Below are 25,352 nucleotides of genomic sequence, written 5' to 3'. Positions count from 1 at the left end.
CGCCAATATATGATAATAGGCTGTAGCAAAAATATTTATGGAGATATTTAAAAAAATCTTTTGCAAAACTTTAAACGCGTTTTCCGGCTAAACTAGAAGAGATAGAGCGATTTTAAGTGTTTTTTGTGATCACGGGGAACCCACAGAGTCCGCCAATGTATGATAATAGGCTGTAGCAAAAATATTTATGGAGATATTTAAAAAAATCTTTTGAAAAATTTAAACGCGTTTTCCGGCTAAACTAGAAGAGATAGAGCGATTTTAAGTGTTTTTTGTGATCACGGGGAATCCACAGAGTCCGCCAATATATGATAATAGGCTGTAGCAAAAATATTTTTGGAGATATTTAAAAAAATCTTTTGCAAAACTTTAAACGCGTTTTCTGGCTAAACTAGAAGAGATAGAGCGATTTTAAGTGTTTTTTGTGATCACCGGGAACCCACAGAGTCCGCCAATATATGATAATAGGCTGTAGCAAAAATATTTATGGAGATATTTAAAAAAATCTTTTGCAAAACTTTAAACGCGTTTTCCGGCTAAACTAGAAGAGATAGAGCGATTTTAAGTGTTTTTTGTGATCACGGGGAACCCACAGAGTCCGCCAATGTATGATAATAGGCTGTAGCAAAAATATTTATGGAGATATTTAAAAAAATCTTTTGAAAAATTTAAACGCGTTTTCCGGCTAAACTAGAAGAGATAGAGCGATTTTAAGTGTTTTTTGTGATCACGGGGAATCCACAGAGTCCGCCAATATATGATAATAGGCTGTAGCAAAAATATTTTTGGAGATATTTAAAAAAATCTTTTGCAAAACTTTAAACGCGTTTTCTGGCTAAACTAGAAGAGATAGAGCGATTTTAAGTGTTTTTTGTGATCACGGGGAACCCACAGAGTCCGCCAATATATGATAATAGGCTGTAGCAAAAATATTTATGGAGATATTTAAAAAAATCTTTTGAAAAATTTAAACGCGTTTTCCGGCTAAACTAGAAGAGATAGAGCGATTTTAAGTGTTTTTTGTGATCACGGGGAATCCACAGAGTCCGCCAATATATGATAATAGGCTGTAGCAAAAATATTTTTGGAGATATTTAAAAAAATCTTTTGCAAAACTTTAAACGCGTTTTCTGGCTAAACTAGAAGAGATAGAGCGATTTTAAGTGTTTTTTGTGATCACGGGGAACCCACAGAGTCCGCCAATATATGATAATAGGCTGTAGCAAAAATATTTATGGAGATATTTAAAAAAATCTTTTGTAAAACTTTAAACGCGTTTTCCGGCTAAACTAGAAGAGATAGAGCGATTTTAAGTGTTTTTTGTGATCACGGGGAACCCACAAAGTCCGCCAATATATGATAATAGGCTGTAGCAAAAATATTTTTGGAGATATTTAAAAAAATCTTTTGCAAAATTTTAAACGCCTTTTCTGACTAAACTAGAAGAGATAGAGCGATTTTAAGTGTTTTTTGTGATCACGGGGAATCCACAGAGTCCGCCAATATATGATAATAGGCTGTAGCAAAAATATTTTTGGAGATATTTAAAAAAATCTTTTGCAAAACTTTAAACGCGTTTTCCGGCTAAACTAGAAGAGATAGAGCGATTTTAAGTGTTTTTTGTGATCACGGGGAACCCACAGAGTCCGCCAATTCATGATAATAGGCTGTAGCAAAAATATTTATGGAGATATTTAAAAAAATCTTTTGCAAAACTTTAAACGCGTTTTCCGGCTAAACTAGAAGAGATAGAGCGATTTTAAGTGTTTTTTGTGATCACGGGGAACCCACAGAGTCCGCCAATATATGATAATAGGCTGTAGCAAAAATATTTATGGAGATATTTAAAAAAATCTTTTGCAAAACTTTAAACGCGTTTTCCGGCTAAACTAGAAGAGATAGAGCGATTTTAAGTGTTTTTTGTGATCACGGGGAACCCACAGAGTCCGCCAATGTATGATAATAGGCTGTAGCAAAAATATTTATGGAGATATTTAAAAAAATCTTTTGAAAAATTTAAACGCGTTTTCCGGCTAAACTAGAAGAGATAGAGCGATTTTAAGTGTTTTTTGTGATCACGGGGAACCCACAGAGTCCGCCAATTCATGATAATAGGCTGTAGCAAAAATATTTATGGAGATATTTAAAAAAATCTTTTGCAAAACTTTAAACGCGTTTTCCGGCTAAACTAGAAGAGATAGAGCGATTTTAAGTGTTTTTCGTGATCACGGGGAACCCACAGAGTCCGCCAATATATGATAATAGGCTGTAGCAAAAATATTTTTGGAGATATTTAAAAAAAATCTTTTGCAAAACTTTAAACGCGTTTTCTGGCTAAACTAGAAGAGATAGAGCGATTTTAAGTGTTTTTTGTGATCACCGGGAACCCACAGAGTCCGCCAATATATGATAATAGGCTGTAGCAAAAATATTTATGGAGATATTTAAAAAAATCTTTTGCAAAACTTTAAACGCGTTTTCCGGCTAAACTAGAAGAGATAGAGCAATTTTAAGTGTTTTTTGTGATCACGGGGAACCCACAGAGTCCGCCAATATATGATAATAGGCTGTAGCAAAAATATTTATGGAGATATTTAAAAAAATCTTTTGCAAAACTTTAAACGCGTTTTCTGGCTAAACTAGAAGAGATAGAGCGATTTTAAGTGTTTTTTGTGATCACCGGGAACCCACAGAGTCCGCCAATATATGATAATAGGCTGTAGCAAAAATATTTATGGAGATATTTAAAAAAATCTTTTGCAAAACTTTAAACGCGTTTTCCGGCTAAACTAGAAGAGATAGAGCGATTTTATGTATTTTTTGTGATCACGGGGAACCCACAGAGTCCGCCAATGTATGATAATAGGCTGTAGCAAAAATATTTATGGAGATATTTAAAAAAATCTTTTGAAAAATTTAAACGCGTTTTCCGGCTAAACTAGAAGAGATAGAGCGATTTTAAGTGTTTTTTGTGATCACGGGGAACCCACAGAGTCCGCCAATATATGATAATAGGCTGTAGCAAAAATATTTATGGAGATATTTAAAAAAATCTTTTGCAAAACTTTAAACGCGTTTTCCGGCTAAACTAGAAGAGATAGAGCGATTTTATGTATTTTTTGTGATCACGGGGAATCCACAGAGTCCGCCAATGTATGATAATAGGCTGTAGCAAAAATATTTATGGAGATATTTAAAAAAATCTTTTGAAAAATTTAAACGCGTTTTCCGGCTAAACTAGAAGAGATAGAGCGATTTTAAGTGTTTTTTGTGATCACGGGGAACCCACAGAGTCCGCCAATATATGATAATAGGCTGTAGCAAAAATATTTATGGAGATATTTAAAAAAATCTTTTGCAAAACTTTAAACGCGTTTTCTGGCTAAACTAGAAGAGATAGAGCGATTTTAAGTGTTTTTTGTGATCACCGGGAACCCACAGAGTCCGCCAATATATGATAATAGGCTGTAGCAAAAATATTTATGGAGATATTTAAAAAAATCTTTTGCAAAACTTTAAACGCGTTTTCCGGCTAAACTAGAAGAGATAGAGCGATTTTAAGTGTTTTTTGTGATCACCGGGAACCCACAGAGTCCGCCAATATATAATAATAGGCTGTAGCAAAAATATTTATGGAGATATTTAAAAAAATCTTTTGCAAAACTTTAAACGCGTTTTCCGGCTAAACTAGAAGAGATAGAGCGATTTTAAGTGTTTTTTGTGATCACGGGGAACCCACAGAGTTCGCCAATGTATGATAATAGGCTGTAGCAAAAATATTTATGGAGATATTTAAAAAAATCTTTTGAAAAATTTAAACGCCTTTTCCGGCTAAACTAGAAGAGATAGAGCGATTTTAAGTGTTTTTTGTGATCACGGGGAATCCACAGAGTCCGCCAATATATGATAATAGGCTGTAGCAAAAATATTTTTGGAGATATTTAAAAAAATCTTTTGCAAAACTTTAAACGCGTTTTCTGGCTAAACTAGAAGAGATAGAGCGATTTTAAGTGTTTTTTGTGATCACCGGGAACCCACAGAGTCCGCCAATATATGATAATAGGCTGTAGCAAAAATATTTTTGGAGATATTTAAAAAAAATCTTTTGCAAAACTTTAAACGCGTTTTCTGGCTAAACTAGAAGAGATAGAGCGATTTTAAGTGTTTTTTGTGATCACCGGGAACCCACAGAGTCCGCCAATATATGATAATAGGCTGTAGCAAAAATATTTATGGAGATATTTAAAAAAATCTTTTGCAAAACTCTAAACGCGTTTTCCGGCTAAACTAGAAGAGATAGAGCAATTTTAAGTGTTTTTTGTGATCACGGGGAACCCACAGAGTCCGCCAATATATGATAATAGGCTGTAGCAAAAATATTTATGGAGATATTTAAAAAAATCTTTTGCAAAACTTTAAACGCGTTTTCCGGCTAAACTAGAAGAGATAGAGCAATTTTAAGTGTTTTTTGTGATCACCGGGAACCCACAGAGTCCGCCAATATATGATAATAGGCTGTAGCAAAAATATTTATGGAGATATTTAAAAAAATCTTTTGCAAAACTTTAAACGCGTTTTCTGGCTAAACTAGAAGAGATAGAGCGATTTTATGTGTTTTTTGTGATCACGGGGAACCCACAGAGTCCGCCAATGTATGATAATAGGCTGTAGCAAAAATATTTATGGAGATATTTAAAAAAATCTTTTTAAAAATTTAAACGCGTTTTCCGGCTAAACTAGAAGAGATAGAGCGATTTTAAGTGTTTTTTGTGATCACGGGGAACCCACAGAGTCCGCCAATATATGATAATAGGCTGTAGCAAAAATATTTATGGAGATATTTAAAAAAATCTTTTGCAAAACTTTAAACGCGTTTTCTGGCTAAACTAGAAGAGATAGAGCGATTTTAAGTGTTTTTTGTGATCACCGGGAACCCACAGAGTCCGCCAATATATGATAATAGGCTGTAGCAAAAATATTTATGGAGATATTTAAAAAAATCTTTTGAAAAATTTAAACGCGTTTTCCGGCTAAACTAGAAGAGATAGAGCGATTTTAAGTGTTTTTTGTGATCACGGGGAATCCACAGAGTCCGCCAATATATGATAATAGGCTGTAGCAAAAATATTTTTGGAGATATTTAAAAAAATCTTTTGCAAAACTTTAAACGCGTTTTCTGGCTAAACTAGAAGAGATAGAGCGATTTTAAGTGTTTTTTGTGATCACGGGGAACCCACAGAGTCCGCCAATATATGATAATAGGCTGTAGCAAAAATATTTATGGAGATATTTAAAAAAATCTTTTGTAAAACTTTAAACGCGTTTTCCGGCTAAACTAGAAGAGATAGAGCGATTTTAAGTGTTTTTTGTGATCACGGGGAACCCACAAAGTCCGCCAATATATGATAATAGGCTGTAGCAAAAATATTTTTGGAGATATTTAAAAAAATCTTTTGCAAAATTTTAAACGCCTTTTCTGACTAAACTAGAAGAGATAGAGCGATTTTAAGTGTTTTTTGTGATCACGGGGAATCCACAGAGTCCGCCAATATATGATAATAGGCTGTAGCAAAAATATTTTTGGAGATATTTAAAAAAATCTTTTGCAAAACTTTAAACGCGTTTTCCGGCTAAACTAGAAGAGATAGAGCGATTTTAAGTGTTTTTTGTGATCACGGGGAACCCACAGAGTCCGCCAATTCATGATAATAGGCTGTAGCAAAAATATTTATGGAGATATTTAAAAAAATCTTTTGCAAAACTTTAAACGCGTTTTCCGGCTAAACTAGAAGAGATAGAGCGATTTTAAGTGTTTTTTGTGATCACGGGGAACCCACAGAGTCCGCCAATATATGATAATAGGCTGTAGCAAAAATATTTATGGAGATATTTAAAAAAATCTTTTGCAAAACTTTAAACGCGTTTTCCGGCTAAACTAGAAGAGATAGAGCGATTTTAAGTGTTTTTTGTGATCACGGGGAACCCACAGAGTCCGCCAATGTATGATAATAGGCTGTAGCAAAAATATTTATGGAGATATTTAAAAAAATCTTTTGAAAAATTTAAACGCGTTTTCCGGCTAAACTAGAAGAGATAGAGCGATTTTAAGTGTTTTTTGTGATCACGGGGAACCCACAGAGTCCGCCAATTCATGATAATAGGCTGTAGCAAAAATATTTATGGAGATATTTAAAAAAAATCTTTTGCAAAACTTTAAACGCGTTTTCCGGCTAAACTAGAAGAGATAGAGCGATTTTAAGTGTTTTTCGTGATCACGGGGAACCCACAGAGTCCGCCAATATATGATAATAGGCTGTAGCAAAAATATTTTTGGAGATATTTAAAAAAAATCTTTTGCAAAACTTTAAACGCGTTTTCTGGCTAAACTAGAAGAGATAGAGCGATTTTAAGTGTTTTTTGTGATCACCGGGAACCCACAGAGTCCGCCAATATATGATAATAGGCTGTAGCAAAAATATTTATGGAGATATTTAAAAAAATCTTTTGCAAAACTTTAAACGCGTTTTCCGGCTAAACTAGAAGAGATAGAGCAATTTTAAGTGTTTTTTGTGATCACGGGGAACCCACAGAGTCCGCCAATATATGATAATAGGCTGTAGCAAAAATATTTATGGAGATATTTAAAAAAATCTTTTGCAAAACTTTAAACGCGTTTTCTGGCTAAACTAGAAGAGATAGAGCGATTTTAAGTGTTTTTTGTGATCACCGGGAACCCACAGAGTCCGCCAATATATGATAATAGGCTGTAGCAAAAATATTTATGGAGATATTTAAAAAAATCTTTTGCAAAACTTTAAACGCGTTTTCCGGCTAAACTAGAAGAGATAGAGCGATTTTATGTATTTTTTGTGATCACGGGGAACCCACAGAGTCCGCCAATGTATGATAATAGGCTGTAGCAAAAATATTTATGGAGATATTTAAAAAAATCTTTTGAAAAATTTAAACGCGTTTTCCGGCTAAACTAGAAGAGATAGAGCGATTTTAAGTGTTTTTTGTGATCACGGGGAACCCACAGAGTCCGCCAATATATGATAATAGGCTGTAGCAAAAATATTTATGGAGATATTTAAAAAAATCTTTTGCAAAACTTTAAACGCGTTTTCCGGCTAAACTAGAAGAGATAGAGCGATTTTATGTATTTTTTGTGATCACGGGGAACCCACAGAGTCCGCCAATGTATGATAATAGGCTGTAGCAAAAATATTTATGGAGATATTTAAAAAAATCTTTTGAAAAATTTAAACGCGTTTTCCGGCTAAACTAGAAGAGATAGAGCGATTTTAAGTGTTTTTTGTGATCACGGGGAACCCACAGAGTCCGCCAATATATGATAATAGGCTGTAGCAAAAATATTTATGGAGATATTTAAAAAAATCTTTTGCAAAACTTTAAACGCGTTTTCTGGCTAAACTAGAAGAGATAGAGCGATTTTAAGTGTTTTTTGTGATCACCGGGAACCCACAGAGTCCGCCAATATATGATAATAGGCTGTAGCAAAAATATTTATGGAGATATTTAAAAAAATCTTTTGCAAAACTTTAAACGCGTTTTCCGGCTAAACTAGAAGAGATAGAGCGATTTTAAGTGTTTTTTGTGATCACCGGGAACCCACAGAGTCCGCCAATATATGATAATAGGCTGTAGCAAAAATATTTATGGAGATATTTAAAAAAATCTTTTGCAAAACTTTAAACGCGTTTTCCGGCTAAACTAGAAGAGATAGAGCGATTTTAAGTGTTTTTTGTGATCACGGGGAACCCACAGAGTTCGCCAATGTATGATAATAGGCTGTAGCAAAAATATTTATGGAGATATTTAAAAAAATCTTTTGAAAAATTTAAACGCCTTTTCCGGCTAAACTAGAAGAGATAGAGCGATTTTAAGTGTTTTTTGTGATCACGGGGAATCCACAGAGTCCGCCAATATATGATAATAGGCTGTAGCAAAAATATTTTTGGAGATATTTAAAAAAAATCTTTTGCAAAACTTTAAACGCGTTTTCTGGCTAAACTAGAAGAGATAGAGCGATTTTAAGTGTTTTTTGTGATCACCGGGAACCCACAGAGTCCGCCAATATATGATAATAGGCTGTAGCAAAAATATTTATGGAGATATTTAAAAAAATCTTTTGCAAAACTCTAAACGCGTTTTCCGGCTAAACTAGAAGAGATAGAGCAATTTTAAGTGTTTTTTGTGATCACGGGGAACCCACAGAGTCCGCCAATATATGATAATAGGCTGTAGCAAAAATATTTATGGAGATATTTAAAAAAATCTTTTGCAAAACTTTAAACGCGTTTTCCGGCTAAACTAGAAGAGATAGAGCAATTTTAAGTGTTTTTTGTGATCACCGGGAACCCACAGAGTCCGCCAATATATGATAATAGGCTGTAGCAAAAATATTTATGGAGATATTTAAAAAAATCTTTTGCAAAACTTTAAACGCGTTTTCTGGCTAAACTAGAAGAGATAGAGCGATTTTATGTGTTTTTTGTGATCACGGGGAACCCACAGAGTCCGCCAATGTATGATAATAGGCTGTAGCAAAAATATTTATGGAGATATTTAAAAAAATCTTTTTAAAAATTTAAACGCGTTTTCCGGCTAAACTAGAAGAGATAGAGCGATTTTAAGTGTTTTTTGTGATCACGGGGAACCCACAGAGTCCGCCAATATATGATAATAGGCTGTAGCAAAAATATTTATGGAGATATTTAAAAAAATCTTTTGCAAAACTTTAAACGCGTTTTCTGGCTAAACTAGAAGAGATAGAGCGATTTTAAGTGTTTTTTGTGATCACCGGGAACCCACAGAGTCCGCCAATATATGATAATAGGCTGTAGCAAAAATATTTATGGAGATATTTAAAAAAAATCTTTTGCAAAACTTTAAACGCGTTTTCCGGCTAAACTAGAAGAGATAGAGCGATTTTAAGTGTTTTTTGTGATCACGGGGAACCCACAGAGTCCGCCAATGTATGATAATAGGCTGTAGCAAAAATATTTATGGAGATATTTAAAAAAATCTTTTGAAAAATTTAAACGCGTTTTCCGGCTAAACTAGAAGAGATAGAGCGATTTTAAGTGTTTTTTGTGATCACGGGGAATCCACAGAGTCCGCCAATATATGATAATAGGCTGTAGCAAAAATATTTTTGGAGATATTTAAAAAAATCTTTTGCAAAACTTTAAACGCGTTTTCTGTTTAAACTAGAAGAGATAGAGCGATTTTAAGTGTTTTTTGTGATCACCGGGAACCCACAGAGTCCGCCAATATATGATAATAGGCTGTAGCAAAAATATTTATGGAGATATTTAAAAAAATCTTTTGCAAAACTTTAAACGCGTTTTCCGGCTAAACTAGAAGAGATAGAGCGATTTTTAAGTGTTTTTTGTGACCACGGGGAACCCACAGAGTCCGCCAATGTATGATAATAGGCTGTAGCAAAAATATTTATGGAGATATTTAAAAAAATCTTTTGAAAAATTTAAACGCGTTTTCCGGCTAAACTAGAAGAGATAGAGCGATTTTAAGTGTTTTTTGTGATCACGGGGAACCCACAGAGTCCGCCAATATATGATAATAGGCTGTAGCAAAAATATTTATGGAGATATTTAAAAAAATCTTTTGCAAAACTTTAAACGCGTTTTCCGGCTAAACTAGAAGAGATAGAGCGATTTTAAGTGTTTTTTGTGATCACGGGGAACCCACAGAGTCCGCCAATATATGATAATAGGCTGTAGCAAAAATATTTATGGAGATATTTAAAAAAATCTTTTGCAAAACTTTAAACGCGTTTTCCGGCTAAACTAGAAGAGATAGAGCGATTTTAAGTGTTTTTTGTGATCACGGGGAACCCACAGAGTCCGCCAATGTATGATAATAGGCTGTAGCAAAAATATTTATGGAGATATTTAAAAAAATCTTTTGAAAAATTTAAACGCGTTTTCCGGCTAAACTAGAAGAGATAGAGCGATTTTAAGTGTTTTTTGTGATCACGGGGAACCCACAGAGTCCGCCAATATATGATAATAGGCTGTAGCAAAAATATTTATGGAGATATTTAAAAAAATCTTTTGCAAAACTTTAAACGCGTTTTCCGGCTAAACTAGAAGAGATAGAGCGATTTTAAGTGTTTTTTGTGATCACGGGGAACCCACAGAGTCCGCCAATGTATGATAATAGGCTGTAGCAAAAATATTTATGGAGATATTTAAAAAAATCTTTTGAAAAATTTAAACGCGTTTTCCGGCTAAACTAGAAGAGATAGAGCGATTTTAAGTGTTTTTTGTGATCACGGGGAATCCACAGAGTCCGCCAATATATGATAATAGGCTGTAGCAAAAATATTTTTGGAGATATTTAAAAAAATCTTTTGCAAAACTTTAAACGCGTTTTCTGGCTAAACTAGAAGAGATAGAGCGATTTTAAGTGTTTTTTGTGATCACCGGGAACCCACAGAGTCCGCCAATATATGATAATAGGCTGTAGCAAAAATATTTATGGAGATATTTAAAAAAATCTTTTGCAAAACTTTAAACGCGTTTTCCGGCTAAACTAGAAGAGATAGAGCGATTTTAAGTGTTTTTTGTGATCACGGGGAACCCACAGAGTCCGCCAATGTATGATAATAGGCTGTAGCAAAAATATTTATGGAGATATTTAAAAAAATCTTTTGAAAAATTTAAACGCGTTTTCCGGCTAAACTAGAAGAGATAGAGCGATTTTAAGTGTTTTTTGTGATCACGGGGAATCCACAGAGTCCGCCAATATATGATAATAGGCTGTAGCAAAAATATTTTTGGAGATATTTAAAAAAATCTTTTGCAAAACTTTAAACGCGTTTTCTGGCTAAACTAGAAGAGATAGAGCGATTTTAAGTGTTTTTTGTGATCACGGGGAACCCACAGAGTCCGCCAATATATGATAATAGGCTGTAGCAAAAATATTTATGGAGATATTTAAAAAAATCTTTTGAAAAATTTAAACGCGTTTTCCGGCTAAACTAGAAGAGATAGAGCGATTTTAAGTGTTTTTTGTGATCACGGGGAATCCACAGAGTCCGCCAATATATGATAATAGGCTGTAGCAAAAATATTTTTGGAGATATTTAAAAAAATCTTTTGCAAAACTTTAAACGCGTTTTCTGGCTAAACTAGAAGAGATAGAGCGATTTTAAGTGTTTTTTGTGATCACGGGGAACCCACAGAGTCCGCCAATATATGATAATAGGCTGTAGCAAAAATATTTATGGAGATATTTAAAAAAATCTTTTGTAAAACTTTAAACGCGTTTTCCGGCTAAACTAGAAGAGATAGAGCGATTTTAAGTGTTTTTTGTGATCACGGGGAACCCACAGAGTCCGCCAATATATGATAATAGGCTGTAGCAAAAATATTTTTGGAGATATTTAAAAAAATCTTTTGCAAAATTTTAAACGCCTTTTCTGACTAAACTAGAAGAGATAGAGCGATTTTAAGTGTTTTTTGTGATCACGGGGAATCCACAGAGTCCGCCAATATATGATAATAGGCTGTAGCAAAAATATTTTTGGAGATATTTAAAAAAATCTTTTGCAAAACTTTAAACGCGTTTTCTGTTTAAACTAGAAGAGATAGAGCGATTTTAAGTGTTTTTTGTGATCACCGGGAACCCACAGAGTCCGCCAATATATGATAATAGGCTGTAGCAAAAATATTTATGGAGATATTTAAAAAAATCTTTTGCAAAACTTTAAACGCGTTTTCCGGCTAAACTAGAAGAGATAGAGCGATTTTAAGTGTTTTTTGTGATCACGGGGAACCCACAGAGTCCGCCAATGTATGATAATAGGCTGTAGCAAAAATATTTATGGAGATATTTAAAAAAATCTTTTGAAAAATTTAAACGCGTTTTCCGGCTAAACTAGAAGAGATAGAGCGATTTTAAGTGTTTTTTGTGATCACGGGGAACCCACAGAGTCCGCCAATATATGATAATAGGCTGTAGCAAAAATATTTATGGAGATATTTAAAAAAATCTTTTGCAAAACTTTAAACGCGTTTTCCGGCTAAACTAGAAGAGATAGAGCGATTTTAAGTGTTTTTTGTGATCACGGGGAACCCACAGAGTCCGCCAATATATGATAATAGGCTGTAGCAAAAATATTTTTGGAGATATTTAAAAAAATCTTTTGCAAAACTTTAAACGCGTTTTCCGGCTAAACTAGAAGAGATAGAGCGATTTTAAGTGTTTTTTGTGATCACGGGGAACCCACAGAGTCCGCCAATATATGATAATAGGCTGTAGCAAAAATATTTATGGAGATATTTAAAAAAATCTTTTGCAAAACTTTAAACGCGTTTTCCGGCTAAACTAGAAGAGATAGAGCGATTTTAAGTGTTTTTTGTGATCACGGGGAACCCACAGAGTCCGCCAATTCATGATAATAGGCTGTAGCAAAAATATTTATGGAGATATTTAAAAAAATCTTTTGCAAAACTTTAAACGCGTTTTCCGGCTAAACTAGAAGAGATAGAGCGATTTTAAGTGTTTTTTGTGATCACGGGGAACCCACAGAGTTCGCCAATATATGATAATAGGCTGTAGCAAAAATATTTTTGGAGATATTTAAAATAAATCGTTTGCAAAACTTTAAACGCGTTTTCCGGCTAAACTAGAAGAGATAGAGCGATTTTAAGTGTTTTTTGTGATCACGGGGAACCCACAGAGTCCGCCAATATATGATAATAGGCTGTAGCAAAAATATTTTTGGAGATATTTAAAAAAAATCTTTTGCAAAACTTTAAACGCGTTTTCCGGCTAAACTAGAAGAGATAGAGCGATTTTAAGTGTTTTTTGTGATCACGGGGAACCCACAGAGTCCGCCAATATATGATAATAAGCTGTAGCAAAAATATTTTTGGAGATATTTAAAATAAATCGTTTGCAAAACTTTAAACGCGTTTTCCGGCTAAACTAGAAGAGATAGAGCGATTTTAAGTGTTTTTTGTGATCACGGGGAGCCCACAGAGTCCGCCAATATATGATAATAGGCTGTAGCAAAAATATTTTTGGAGATATTTAAAAAAATCTTTTGCGGAACTTTAAATGCGTTTTCCGGCTAAACTAGAAGAGATAGAGCGATTTTAAGTGTTTTTTGTGATCACGGGGAACCCACAGAGTCCGCCAATATATGATAATAGGCTGTAGCAAAAATATTTATGGAGATATTTAAAAAAATCTTTTGCAAAACTTTAAACGCGTTTTCCGGCTAAACTAGAAGAGATAGAGCGATTTTAAGTGTTTTTTGTGATCACGGGGAACCCACAGAGTCCGCCAATATATGATAATAGGCTGTAGCAAAAATATTTATGGAGATATTTAAAAAAATCTTTTGCAAAACTTTAAACGCGTTTTCCGGCTAAACTAGAAGAGATAGAGCGATTTTAAGTGTTTTTTGTGATCACGGGGAACCCACAGAGTCCGCCAATATATGATAATAGGCTGTAGCAAAAATATTTTTGGAGATATTTAAAAAAATCTTTTGCAAAACTTTAAACGCGTTTTCTGACTAAACTAGAAGAGATAGAGCGATTTTAAGTGTTTTTTGTGATCACGGGGAACCCACAGAGTCCGCCAATATATGATAATAGGCTGTAGCAAAAATATTTTTGGAGATATTTAAAAACATCTTTTGCAAAACTTTAAACGCGTTTTCCGGCTAAACTAGAAGAGGTAGAGCGACTTTAAGTGTTTTTTGTGATCACGGGGAACCCACAGAGTCCGCCAATATATGATAATAGGCTGTAGCAAAAATATTTATGGAGATATTTAAAAAAATCTTTTGCAAAACTTTAAACGCGTTTTCCGGCTAAACTAGAAGAGATAGAGCGATTTTAAGTGTTTTTTGTGATCACGGGGAACCCACAGAGTTCGCCAATATATGATAATAGGCTGTAGCAAAAATATTTATGGAGATATTTAAAAAAATCTTTTGCAAAACTTTAAACGCGTTTTCCGGCTAAACTAGAAGAGATAGAGCGATTTTAAGTGTTTTTTGTGATCACGGGGAATCCACAGAGTCCGCCAATATATGATAATAGGCTGTAGCAAAAATATTTTTGGAGATATTTAAAAAAATCTTTTGCAAAACTTTAAACGCGTTTTCCGGCTAAACTAGAAGAGATAGAGCGATTTTAAGTGTTTTTTGTGATCACGGGGAACCCACAGAGTCCGCCAATATATGATAATAGGCTGTAGCAAAAATATTTATGGAGATATTTAAAAAAATCTTTTGAAAAATTTAAACGCGTTTTCCGGCTAAACTAGAAGAGATAGAGCGATTTTAAGTGTTTTTTGTGATCACGGGGAATCCACAGAGTCCGCCAATATATGATAATAGGCTGTAGCAAAAATATTTTTGGAGATATTTAAAAAAATCTTTTGCAAAACTTTAAACGCGTTTTCTGGCTAAACTAGAAGAGATAGAGCGATTTTAAGTGTTTTTTGTGATCACGGGGAACCCACAGAGTCCGCCAATATATGATAATAGGCTGTAGCAAAAATATTTATGGAGATATTTAAAAAAATCTTTTGTAAAACTTTAAACGCGTTTTCCGGCTAAACTAGAAGAGATAGAGCGATTTTAAGTGTTTTTTGTGATCACGGGGAACCCACAGAGTCCGCCAATATATGATAATAGGCTGTAGCAAAAATATTTTTGGAGATATTTAAAAAAATCTTTTGCAAAATTTTAAACGCCTTTTCTGACTAAACTAGAAGAGATAGAGCGATTTTAAGTGTTTTTTGTGATCACGGGGAATCCACAGAGTCCGCCAATATATGATAATAGGCTGTAGCAAAAATATTTTTGGAGATATTTAAAAAAATCTTTTGCAAAACTTTAAACGCGTTTTCCGGCTAAACTAGAAGAGATAGAGCGATTTTAAGTGTTTTTTGTGATCACGGGGAACCCACAGAGTCCGCCAATATATGATAATAGGCTGTAGCAAAAATATTTATGGAGATATTTAAAAAAATCTTTTGCAAAACTTTAAACGCGTTTTCCGGCTAAACTAGAAGAGATAGAGCGATTTTAAGTGTTTTTTGTGATCACGGGGAACCCACAGAGTCCGCCAATTCATGATAATAGGCTGTAGCAAAAATATTTATGGAGATATTTAAAAAAATCTTTTGCAAAACTTTAAACGCGTTTTCCGGCTAAACTAGAAGAGATAGAGCGATTTTAAGTGTTTTTTGTGATCACGGGGAACCCACAGAGTTCGCCAATATATGATAATAGGCTGTAGCAAAAATATTTTTGGAGATATTTAAAATAAATCGTTTGCAAAACTTTAAACGCGTTTTCCGGCTAAACTAGAAGAGATAGAGCGATTTTAAGTGTTTTTTGTGATCACGGGGAACCCACAGAGTCCGCCAATATATGATAATAGGCTGTAGCAAAAATATTTTTGGAGATATTTAAAAAAAATCTTTTGCAAAACTTTAAACGCGTTTTCCGGCTAAACTAGAAGAGATAGAGCGATTTTAAGTGTTTTTTGTGATCACGGGGAACCCACAGAGTCCGCCAATATATGATAATAAGCTGTAGCAAAAATATTTTTGGAGATATTTAAAATAAATCGTTTGCAAAACTTTAAACGCGTTTTCCGGCTAAACTAGAAGAGATAGAGCGATTTTAAGTGTTTTTTGTGATCACGGGGAGCCCACAGAGTCCGCCAATATATGATAATAGGCTGTAGCAAAAATATTTTTGGAGATATTTAAAAAAATCTTTTGCGGAACTTTAAATGCGTTTTCCGGCTAAACTAGAAGAGATAGAGCGATTTTAAGTGTTTTTTGTGATCACGGGGAACCCACAGAGTCCGCCAATATATGATAATAGGCTGTAGCAAAAATATTTATGGAGATATTTAAAAAAATCTTTTGCAAAACTTTAAACGCGTTTTCCGGCTAAACTAGAAGAGATAGAGCGATTTTAAGTGTTTTTTGTGATCACGGGGAACCCACAGAGTCCGCCAATATATGATAATAGGCTGTAGCAAAAATATTTATGGAGATATTTAAAAAAATCTTTTGCAAAACTTTAAACGCGTTTTCCGGCTAAACTAGAAGAGATAGAGCGATTTTAAGTGTTTTTTGTGATCACGGGGAACCCACAGAGTCCGCCAATATATGATAATAGGCTGTAGCAAAAATATTTTTGGAGATATTTAAAAAAATCTTTTGCAAAACTTTAAACGCGTTTTCTGACTAAACTAGAAGAGATAGAGCGATTTTAAGTGTTTTTTGTGATCACGGGGAACCCACAGAGTCCGCCAATATATGATAATAGGCTGTAGCAAAAATATTTTTGGAGATATTTAAAAACATCTTTTGCAAAACTTTAAACGCGTTTTCCGGCTAAACTAGAAGAGGTAGAGCGACTTTAAGTGTTTTTTGTGATCACGGGGAACCCACAGAGTCCGCCAATATATGATAATAGGCTGTAGCAAAAATATTTATGGAGATATTTAAAAAAATCTTTTGCAAAACTTTAAACGCGTTTTCCGGCTAAACTAGAAGAGATAGAGCGATTTTAAGTGTTTTTTGTGATCACGGGGAACCCACAGAGTTCGCCAATATATGATAATAGGCTGTAGCAAAAATATTTATGGAGATATTTAAAAAAATCTTTTGCAAAACTTTAAACGCGTTTTCCGGCTAAACTAGAAGAGATAGAGCGATTTTAAGTGTTTTTTGTGATCACGGGGAACCCACAGAGTCCGCCAATATATGATAATAGGCTGTAGCAAAAATATTTTTGGAGATATTTAAAAAAATCTTTTGCAAAATTTTAAACGCCTTTTCTGACTAAACTAGAAGAGATAGAGCGATTTTAAGTGTTTTTTTGTGATCACGGGGAATCCACAGAGTCCGCCAATATATGATAATAGGCTGTAGCAAAAATATTTATGGAGATATTTAAAAAAATCTTTTGCAAAACTTTAAACGCGTTTTCCGGCTAAACTAGAAGAGATAGAGCGATTTTAAGTGTTTTTTGTGATCACGGGGAACCCACAGAGTCCGCCAATTCATGATAATAGGCTGTAGCAAAAATATTTATGGAGATATTTAAAAAAATCTTTTGCAAAACTTTAAACGCGTTTTCCGGCTAAACTAGAAGAGATAGAGCGATTTTAAGTGTTTTTTGTGATCACGGGGAACCCACAGAGTCCGCCAATATATGATAATAGGCTGTAGCAAAAATATTTTTGGAGATATTTAAAAAAAATCTTTTGCAAAACTTTAAACGCGTTTTCCGGCTAAACTAGAAGAGATAGAGCGATTTTAAGTGTTTTTTGTGATCACGGGGAACCCACAGATTCCGCCAATATATGATAATAGGCTGTAGCAAAAATATTTTTGGAGATATTTAAAAAAATTTTTTGCGGAACTTTAAATGCGTTTTCCGGCTAAACTAGAAGAGATAGAGCGATTTTAAGTGTTTTTTTGTGATCACGGGGAGCCCACAGAGTCCGCCAATATATGATAATAAGCTGTAGCAAAAACATTTATGGAGATATTTAAAAAAATCTTTTGCAAAACTTTAAACGCGTTTTCCAGCTAAACTAGAAGAGATAGAGCGATTTTAAGTGTTTTTTGTGATCACGGGGAGCCCACAGAGTCCGCCAATATATGATAATAGGCTGTAGCAAAAATATTTTTGGAGATATTTAAAAAAATCTTTTGCGGAACTTGAAATGCGTTTTCCGGCTAAACTAGAAGAGATAGAGCGATTTTAAGTGTTTTTTGTGATCACCGGGAACCCACAGAGTCCGCCAATATATGATAATAGGCTGTAGCAAAAATATTTTTGGAGATATTTAAAAAAAATCTTTTGCAAAACTTTAAACGCGTTTTCCGGCTAAACTAGAAGAGATAGAGCGATTTTAAGTGTTTTTTGTGATCACGGGGAACCCACAGAGTTCGCCAATATATGATAATAGGCTGTAGCAAAAATATTTTTGGAGATATTTAAAATAAATCGTTTGCAAAACTTTAAACGCGTTTTCCGGCTAAACTAGAAGAGATAGAGCGATTTTAAGTGTTTTTTGTGATCACGGGGAGCCCACAGATTCCGCCAATATATGATAATAGGCTGTAGCAAAAATATTTTTGGAGATATTTAAAAAAATCTTTTGCAAAACTTTAAACGCGTTTTCCGGCTAAACTAGAAGAGATAGAGCGATTTTAAGTGTTTTTTGTGATCACGGGGAACCCACAGAGTCCGCCAATATATGATAATAGGCTGTAGCAAAAATATTTATGGAGATATTTAAAAAAATCTTTTGCAAAACTTTAAACGCGTTTTCCGGCTAAACTAGAAGAGATAGAGCGATTTTAAGTGTTTTTTGTGATCACGGGGAGCCCACAGAGTCCGCCAATATATGATAATAGGCTGTAGCAAAAATATTTTTGGAGATATTTAAAAAAATCTTTTGCAAAACTTTAAACGCGTTTTCCGGCTAAACTAGAAGAGATAGAGCGATTTTAAGTGTTTTTTGTGATCACGGGGAACCCACAGAGTCCGCCAATATATGATAATAGGCTGTAGCAAAAATATTTATGGAGATATTTAAAAAAATCTTTTGCAAAACTTTAAACGCGTTTTCCGGCTAAACTAGAAGAGATAGAGCGATTTTAAGTGTTTTTTGTGATCACGGGGAACCCACAGAGTCCGCCAATATATGATAATAGGCTGTAGCAAAAATATTTATGGAGATATTTAAAAAAATCTTTTGCAAAACTTTAAACGCGTTTTCCGGCTAAACTAGAAGAGATAGAGCGAATTTAAGTGTTTTTTGTCATCACGGGGAACCCACAGAGTCCGCCAATATATGATAATAGGCTGTAGCAAAAATATTTTTGGAGATATTTAAAAAAATCTTTTGCAAAACTTTAAACGCGTTTTCCGGCTAAACTAGAAGAGATAGAGCGATTTTAAGTGTTTTTTGTGATCACGGGGAACCCACAGAGTCCGCCAATATATGATAAAAGGCTGTAGCAAAAATATTTATGGAGATATTTAAAAAAATCTTTTGCAAAACTTTAAACGCGTTTTCCGGCTAAACTAGAAGAAATAGAGCGATTTTAAGTGTTTTTTGTGATCACTGGGAATCCACAGATTCCGCCAATATATGATAATAGGCTGTAGCAAAAATATTTTTGGAGATATTTAAAAAAATATTTTACAAAACTTTAAACGCGTTTTCTGGCTAAACTAGAAGAGATAGAGCGATTTTAAGTGTTTTTTGTGATCACGGGGAACCCACAGAGTCCGCCAATATATGATAATAGGCTGTAGCAAAAATATTTATGGAGATATTTAAAAAAATCTTTTGCAAAACTTTAAACGCGTTTTCCGGCTAAACTAGAAGAAATAGAGCGAATTTAAGTGTTTTTTGTCATCACGGGGAACCCACAGAGTCCGCCAATATATGATAATAGGCTGTAGCAAAAATATTTTTGGAGATATTTAAAAAAATCTTTTGCAAAACTTTAAACGCGTTTCCCGGCTAAACTAGAAGAGATAGAGCGATTTTAAGTGTTTTTTGTGATCACGAGGAACCCACAGAGTCCGCCAATATATGATAATAGGCTGTAGCAAAAATATTTATGGAGATATTTAAAAAAATCTTTTGCAAAACTTTAAATGCGTTTTCCGGCTAAACTAGAAGAAATAGAGCGATTTTAAGTGTTTTTTGTGATCACTGGGAGTCCACAGATTGCGCCAATATATGATAATAGGCTGTAGCAAAAATATTTTTGGAGATATTTAAAAAAATCTTTTGCAAAACTTTAAACGCGTTTTCCGGCTAAACTAGAAGAAATAGAGCGATTTTAAGTGTTTTTTGTGATCACTGGGAGTCCACAGATTCCGCCAATATATGATAATAGGCTGTAGCAAAAATATTTTTGGAGATATTTAAAAAAATATTTTACAAAACTTTAAACGCGTTTTCCGGCTAAACTAGAAGAGATAGAGCGATTTTAAGTGTTTTTTGTGATCACGGGGAACCCATAGAGTCCGCCAATATATGATAATAGGCTGTAGCAAAAATATTTATGGAGATATTTAAAAAAATCTTTTGCAAAACTTTAAACGCGTTTTCCGGCTAAACTAGAAGAAATAGAGCGAATTTAAGTGTTTTTTGTCATCACGGGGAACCCACAGAGTCCGCCAATATATGATAATAGGCTGTAGCAAAAATATTTTTGGAGATATTTAAAAAAATCTTTTGCAAAACTTTAAACGCGTTTTCCGGCTAAACTAGAAGAAATAGAGCGATTTTAAGTGTTTTTTGTGATCACTGGGAATCCACAGATTCCGCCAATATATTATAATAGGCTGTAGCAAAAATATTTTTGGAGATATTTAAAAAAATATTTTACAAAACTTTAAACGCGTTTTCTGGCTAAACTAGAAGAGATAGAGCGATTTTAAGTGTTTTTTGTGATCACGGGGAACCCACAGAGTCCGCCAATATATGATAATAGGCTGTAGCAAAAATATTTATGGAGATATTTAAAAAAATCTTTTGCAAAACTTTAAACGCGTTTTCCGGCTAAACTAGAAGAAATAGAGCGAATTTAAGTGTTTTTTGTCATCACGGGGAACCCACAGAGTCCGCCAATATATGATAATAGGCTGTAGCAAAAATATTTTTGGAGATATTTAAAAAAATCTTTTGCAAAACTTTAAACGCGTTTCCCGGCTAAACTAGAAGAGATAGAGCGATTTTAAGTGTTTTTTGTGATCACGGGGAACCCACAGAGTCCGCCAATATATGATAATAGGCTGTAGCAAAAATATTTATGGAGATATTTGAAAAAATCTTTTGCAAAACTTTAAATGCGTTTTCCGGCTAAACTAGAAGAAATAGAGCGATTTTAAGTGTTTTTTGTGATCACTGGGAGTCCACAGATTCCGCCAATATATGATAATAGGCTGTAGCAAAAATATTTATGGAGATATTTAAAAAAATCTTTTGCAAAACTTTAAACGCGTTTTCCGGCTAAGCTAGAAGAAATAGAGCGATTTTAAGTGTTTTTTGTGATCACTGGGAGTCCACAGATTCCGACAATATACGATAATAGGCTGTATCAAAAATATTTTTGGAGATATTTAAAAAAATATTTTACAAAACTTTAAACGCGTTTTCTGGCTAAACTAGAAGAGATAGAGCGATTTTAAGTGTTTTTTGTGATCACTGGGAGTCCACAGATTCCGCCAATATATGTACCCCATTTACAGGCAGCTACGAAAAATTACCACCAACCGATCAATGATCACTCTCGGTGCCCTCCGAAGCATAATAGGCCACACCCCATCCGCTCCCGGAAACTTGTAGGGGCCAAAAGACTTAATAGCCCACTGTATCTTCTCCCCCGTAAAAATTTCTTCACCTAAAAATCGTACAGTCTCCGTTCCTCTCCTCGGAACCCCCTTGGCTTTTCCTCTTCGTTTTTCCTCGAGAATTGATCCCGGAAAGTGAACCTCTTTTAACAAAACCAGGTTTCAGGGGCTCCCCCGATAGTAGTTTCCTTAATTTTGCAACCTCATTGGTATTTTCTAATGACATGCAATAGCTCCTCCAAGACCTCCGTACCTTTGACCTTTTTTATTGTGCAGTTCATGTACTGGCCCAGTCATGTCAGATTCCAGGGCCGCCGAGCACCCATCCCAATTTGCCCTTCGGTGATTCCTAAATGGCGTCCTCACCTCCGGTTGCATATTTATCCTAAAACGAATCCAGCAATGGTTCGAAGGGGAAGACTCCTCCGATACCATCCAGTTACTGACCATTAAGGTCCCTAAATTAGTAGCCAAAGTAAGGTATATCACCTTACTCCTATTCCTAACGACGAAAGTACGGTCGCAACCCCTATTACATACACAAAGGTTAGTACCACTAAGAAAATCTACTAAGGACTCACCTCTCTGATTAACATCCGAGCTTCCCCATAGAGTGTGGTGTGCATTCGCGTCACACCCAGCCAGTACATCGTGTCTCCACATCCTGATAGCCTCTCTGAATTTTCCCGGCGGCGGCTCTTCCTCGCTATCGTAGGGCATATAGCATGAAGTCAGAAGAAGAGGCAAATCTTTCTTCTTCTTCTCCCACCTCACCAAAGTTGTATCGCCGTCACAAAAGTTATCGAAAAGAAAAAGTTTTAGTTCTTTCCTAGCGAAAATACAAGATATCTGTCTACTTACTTCGATTTTGTAATACAGGACATAGTCCTTAAGCCTCACGCCCCATATTCTCCCCTTTCCAACCAACCACGGCTCCTGAATGAGCGCAATGTGGATGCCATTAGCGCTCATGTACCCCACAAGATTGCCAGTAGCGGCCCTACTAATATGAAAATTGACTTGTATTACCTCCATCTCCCGAACTGCCCGCCCCAACAATCCTAAGCATCACCTTGGATAAGCTGAACCTTATCAATCCGCCATTTTTCTCTATATAGGGCATCGATTTCCTATTTATGTTCGGAAGGAAGTGTTGTCCAGTTTCCTTCCGAGGCTCCCCCATAACCACACTCCAGTCTTCAGCCCCAAGCTCCCGATTCTGTGCAATCAGTAGCCTGAGGACCATCTCCGCTGCAACGTAGGGTTTGGGTACCCACAGCCATGCCTTCGGCCTCCGGTACCTACCAACATCGGACCTAGGGACAGCCTGTAATTTCGTCCCCTGCCAGATGGCGTCAAGCTTCGGCAGCGTATCCTCCAAGAACTTTTTGGAAGCCATGTTGGAGCACGCTACCACCTTGTAGCCTTCATCCCATCCAGCTCCATCGAAGATGATTTCGTCTGCTGAGCCAGATGAAAACACCTCCCGTAGCTCATCCTGGATCCTTTCTTCCACCCTTTACCATTTCTCATGATCCAACCGGCCTTCCGGGTCGCTCTTATCCACGATGGCAACGTGCGTCACATCCCCATTCTGCGAAAGCTGTGCTTTTCGCTTTCTTGGAGGTCCTCGGGAGGATACCACCGTCGGAACGTACCCTCTTCTTATCGAAGTGGTCCCTCCTAACCTCGGCATTGCCCTTGGTTGGGTGAGCCGCCTTCCCCTCGGTTTTCGCTACAGCTCCAGCGGGTTCCGTAGCCCTGTTGGGCGCCCCGATCAAACCGGAGCAGCCACCGCAGGCCTCATTCTCTCCGGAATCTCATGGGTTTCGCAACCTCTCTGATCTCCTTCGAGCCCAGGATCGCCTTCGCTTTCTCCATCTGCTCTATCTCCCAAGGACTAAGCTCCTCCGGGGTTTTGAGCGATAGCCGCTGCAGCCTCCTCCTAACACTGCGTAGTTTGTTACGCGCGTCCTATGCCTGGTTCTTTGACTCCTGACCCATAAACGGATTGATCCTGCTGAAGACAACTTCACTGACGGTCCTGGTGCTAATACCACCTTCTCCCGACAGCGAAACAGAGTCAGTCTCACTGATGATGGTTATGTCACCACCATCCTCCGTCCCAGAGCTCGAGTAAGACTTCCTGATGACCCCTTGTGAGTTGAATTCTGAGCTTATCTCAAAATCCTCCTCACACAGGATCATCGTGGATGACGAAGATTGCGATAACGCCCGCATCTCTTCGTCGGTATTCCATTCAGTAGCATTACGTTCTTCAAGGCCTGTTTCCACCTTGAAGTACGGTCCCACTGGCGACTTAGCCCCGCCTGGGGCCAAGCCTTCGGTGCCCGTCGTAGGTCCGGATGACACTTGTGCTGATATCCCAGCACGCTCTTTAACGCTCCTTTCAGACATCCTTCATAATAGTTGGGTTGTGGGATTCTCTTGGTTTTTCAAACCTCCCCCTCGACCTTATCGGCATGGTTGCACCTGCCAGACACTGCAAAAATATGCTGTATCCGCCGACATCGCTCTTGGGTTCTTAAGTCCTACATAAGCCTCCCCACCACGACAAGGTGGAGTCCCCCGGGGAAGGGGTAAGCGACCAAGCAACCACCCAAGGTCTTTCCATCCAATCAGCCTTACTTCTTTTTTATTGAAAGCAATGGAAAAAGTGATTGATAAATTTATACGGGACGATACACTGTGAATCAATCCCTTGCATGAGTCTCAGTACGCCTATCAGTCGGGAAGGTCTACTGTACTCGCGTTGCAGAGTCTGGTGGGGGTCTTTAAAAACTCACTGGGAGTGCGGGAGGTGGCAGTTGGCTCCTTCCTTGCTATAAAGGGAACTTTCGACAACACCCCATATCATGTCATCTGTGAGTCGTTGCACAAATGAAGGATTGATGCGACGACGAGCAGATGGGTTAATCGCATGCTACAGGATAGGATTAATAATTCTACCATAGCTGACGATAAACTCTTCATCTCCGCTGCAAAAGGGTGTCCGCAGGGCTGGGTTCTTTCGCCACTCTTATGGTCCATTGTAGTGGATGATCTAATCGCTGCTCTCAGGGGCTCCGGGGCACGTGTCTGGGGATACGCCGACGATGTGGCCTTCGTCGTATGGGGAAAATTTGAGAGCACTATTTTTGAATTTCTACAGCAAAATTTACGTGTTTTGGAAAGGTGGTGCGAAGGCTTTGGCTTAAATATAAATCCAAGCAAGAGCACTTTTTTTCGCCTTCACAAGACGCAGAAGCAGGGATAGATTTACGAGCATAATTCTGTTTGGTGAACGTATTAGTTACTCTAGGGAGGTGAAGTATCTGGGGGTAACCCTGGATGATCGTCTCTCCTGGAATATATGGATAGAGTTATCGAGAGAGCTGCGGCGGCTTTGTGGATGTGTAGGAGCTTCATCGGGGGGACCGGAGGAATCAGTCCCAGGATAGCACTGTGGCTATATATGGTCCTTGCTAGGTGGGTGTGCGGGCCAAGCTGGAAAAGCTACAGAGGCTGGCTTATCGGGTGTATACGGTGTCCGTCCGGACACGCGTATATATGCAACCATTGACCCGTATTGCACGGTGTTCCAAGCCGAAATACATGCAATAGAGATCTGTCTGAGAATCAATTTAGAAAGGGGGTATAGAAACCGCACTGCCGTCACTGGTGGGACACGAAAGGGTGCCGTCTTGCGAAGGTGTTTCTTTCGGCGTGCTCCAGCGGATTCACCGCAGAGTTGCCGGGAATGAGCAGGAGCCGGGTTCGCACTATTGCGAATTTCTTCACGGGGCACTACCCAGTGAAGTACCTCCTGCATAGTCTGGGGAAGTCGGGCTCCCCCCTGTGCAGATTTTGTGGGGATGGCGATGAGACCGCCATGCACATTCTCTGCGACTGTCCGGAACTGGCTGTA

At 36.7% G+C, this 25,352-nt stretch overlaps 1 protein-coding gene across 1 annotated transcript; it reads right to left on the bottom strand.

Moving 5' to 3' along the window:
* Positions 1-21,640: 21,640 nt before the first annotated feature.
* On the bottom strand, positions 21,641-22,459 carry LOC129608101 (uncharacterized). The gene has a single exon (XM_055519425.1). The coding sequence runs from the start codon at positions 22,457-22,459 to the stop codon at positions 21,641-21,643; it is 819 nt and encodes a 272-aa protein (XP_055375400.1).
* Positions 22,460-25,352: the final 2,893 nt, after the last annotated feature.

Source organism: Condylostylus longicornis, unplaced genomic scaffold (assembly GCF_029603195.1).
Source record: "Condylostylus longicornis isolate FDR11 unplaced genomic scaffold, ASM2960319v2 ptg000030l, whole genome shotgun sequence".
NCBI classification, from domain to species: domain Eukaryota; kingdom Metazoa; phylum Arthropoda; class Insecta; order Diptera; family Dolichopodidae; genus Condylostylus; species Condylostylus longicornis.
The sequence above is the reverse complement of the archived record's forward strand: the minus strand, read 5'-3'. Positions and strand labels throughout refer to the sequence as shown.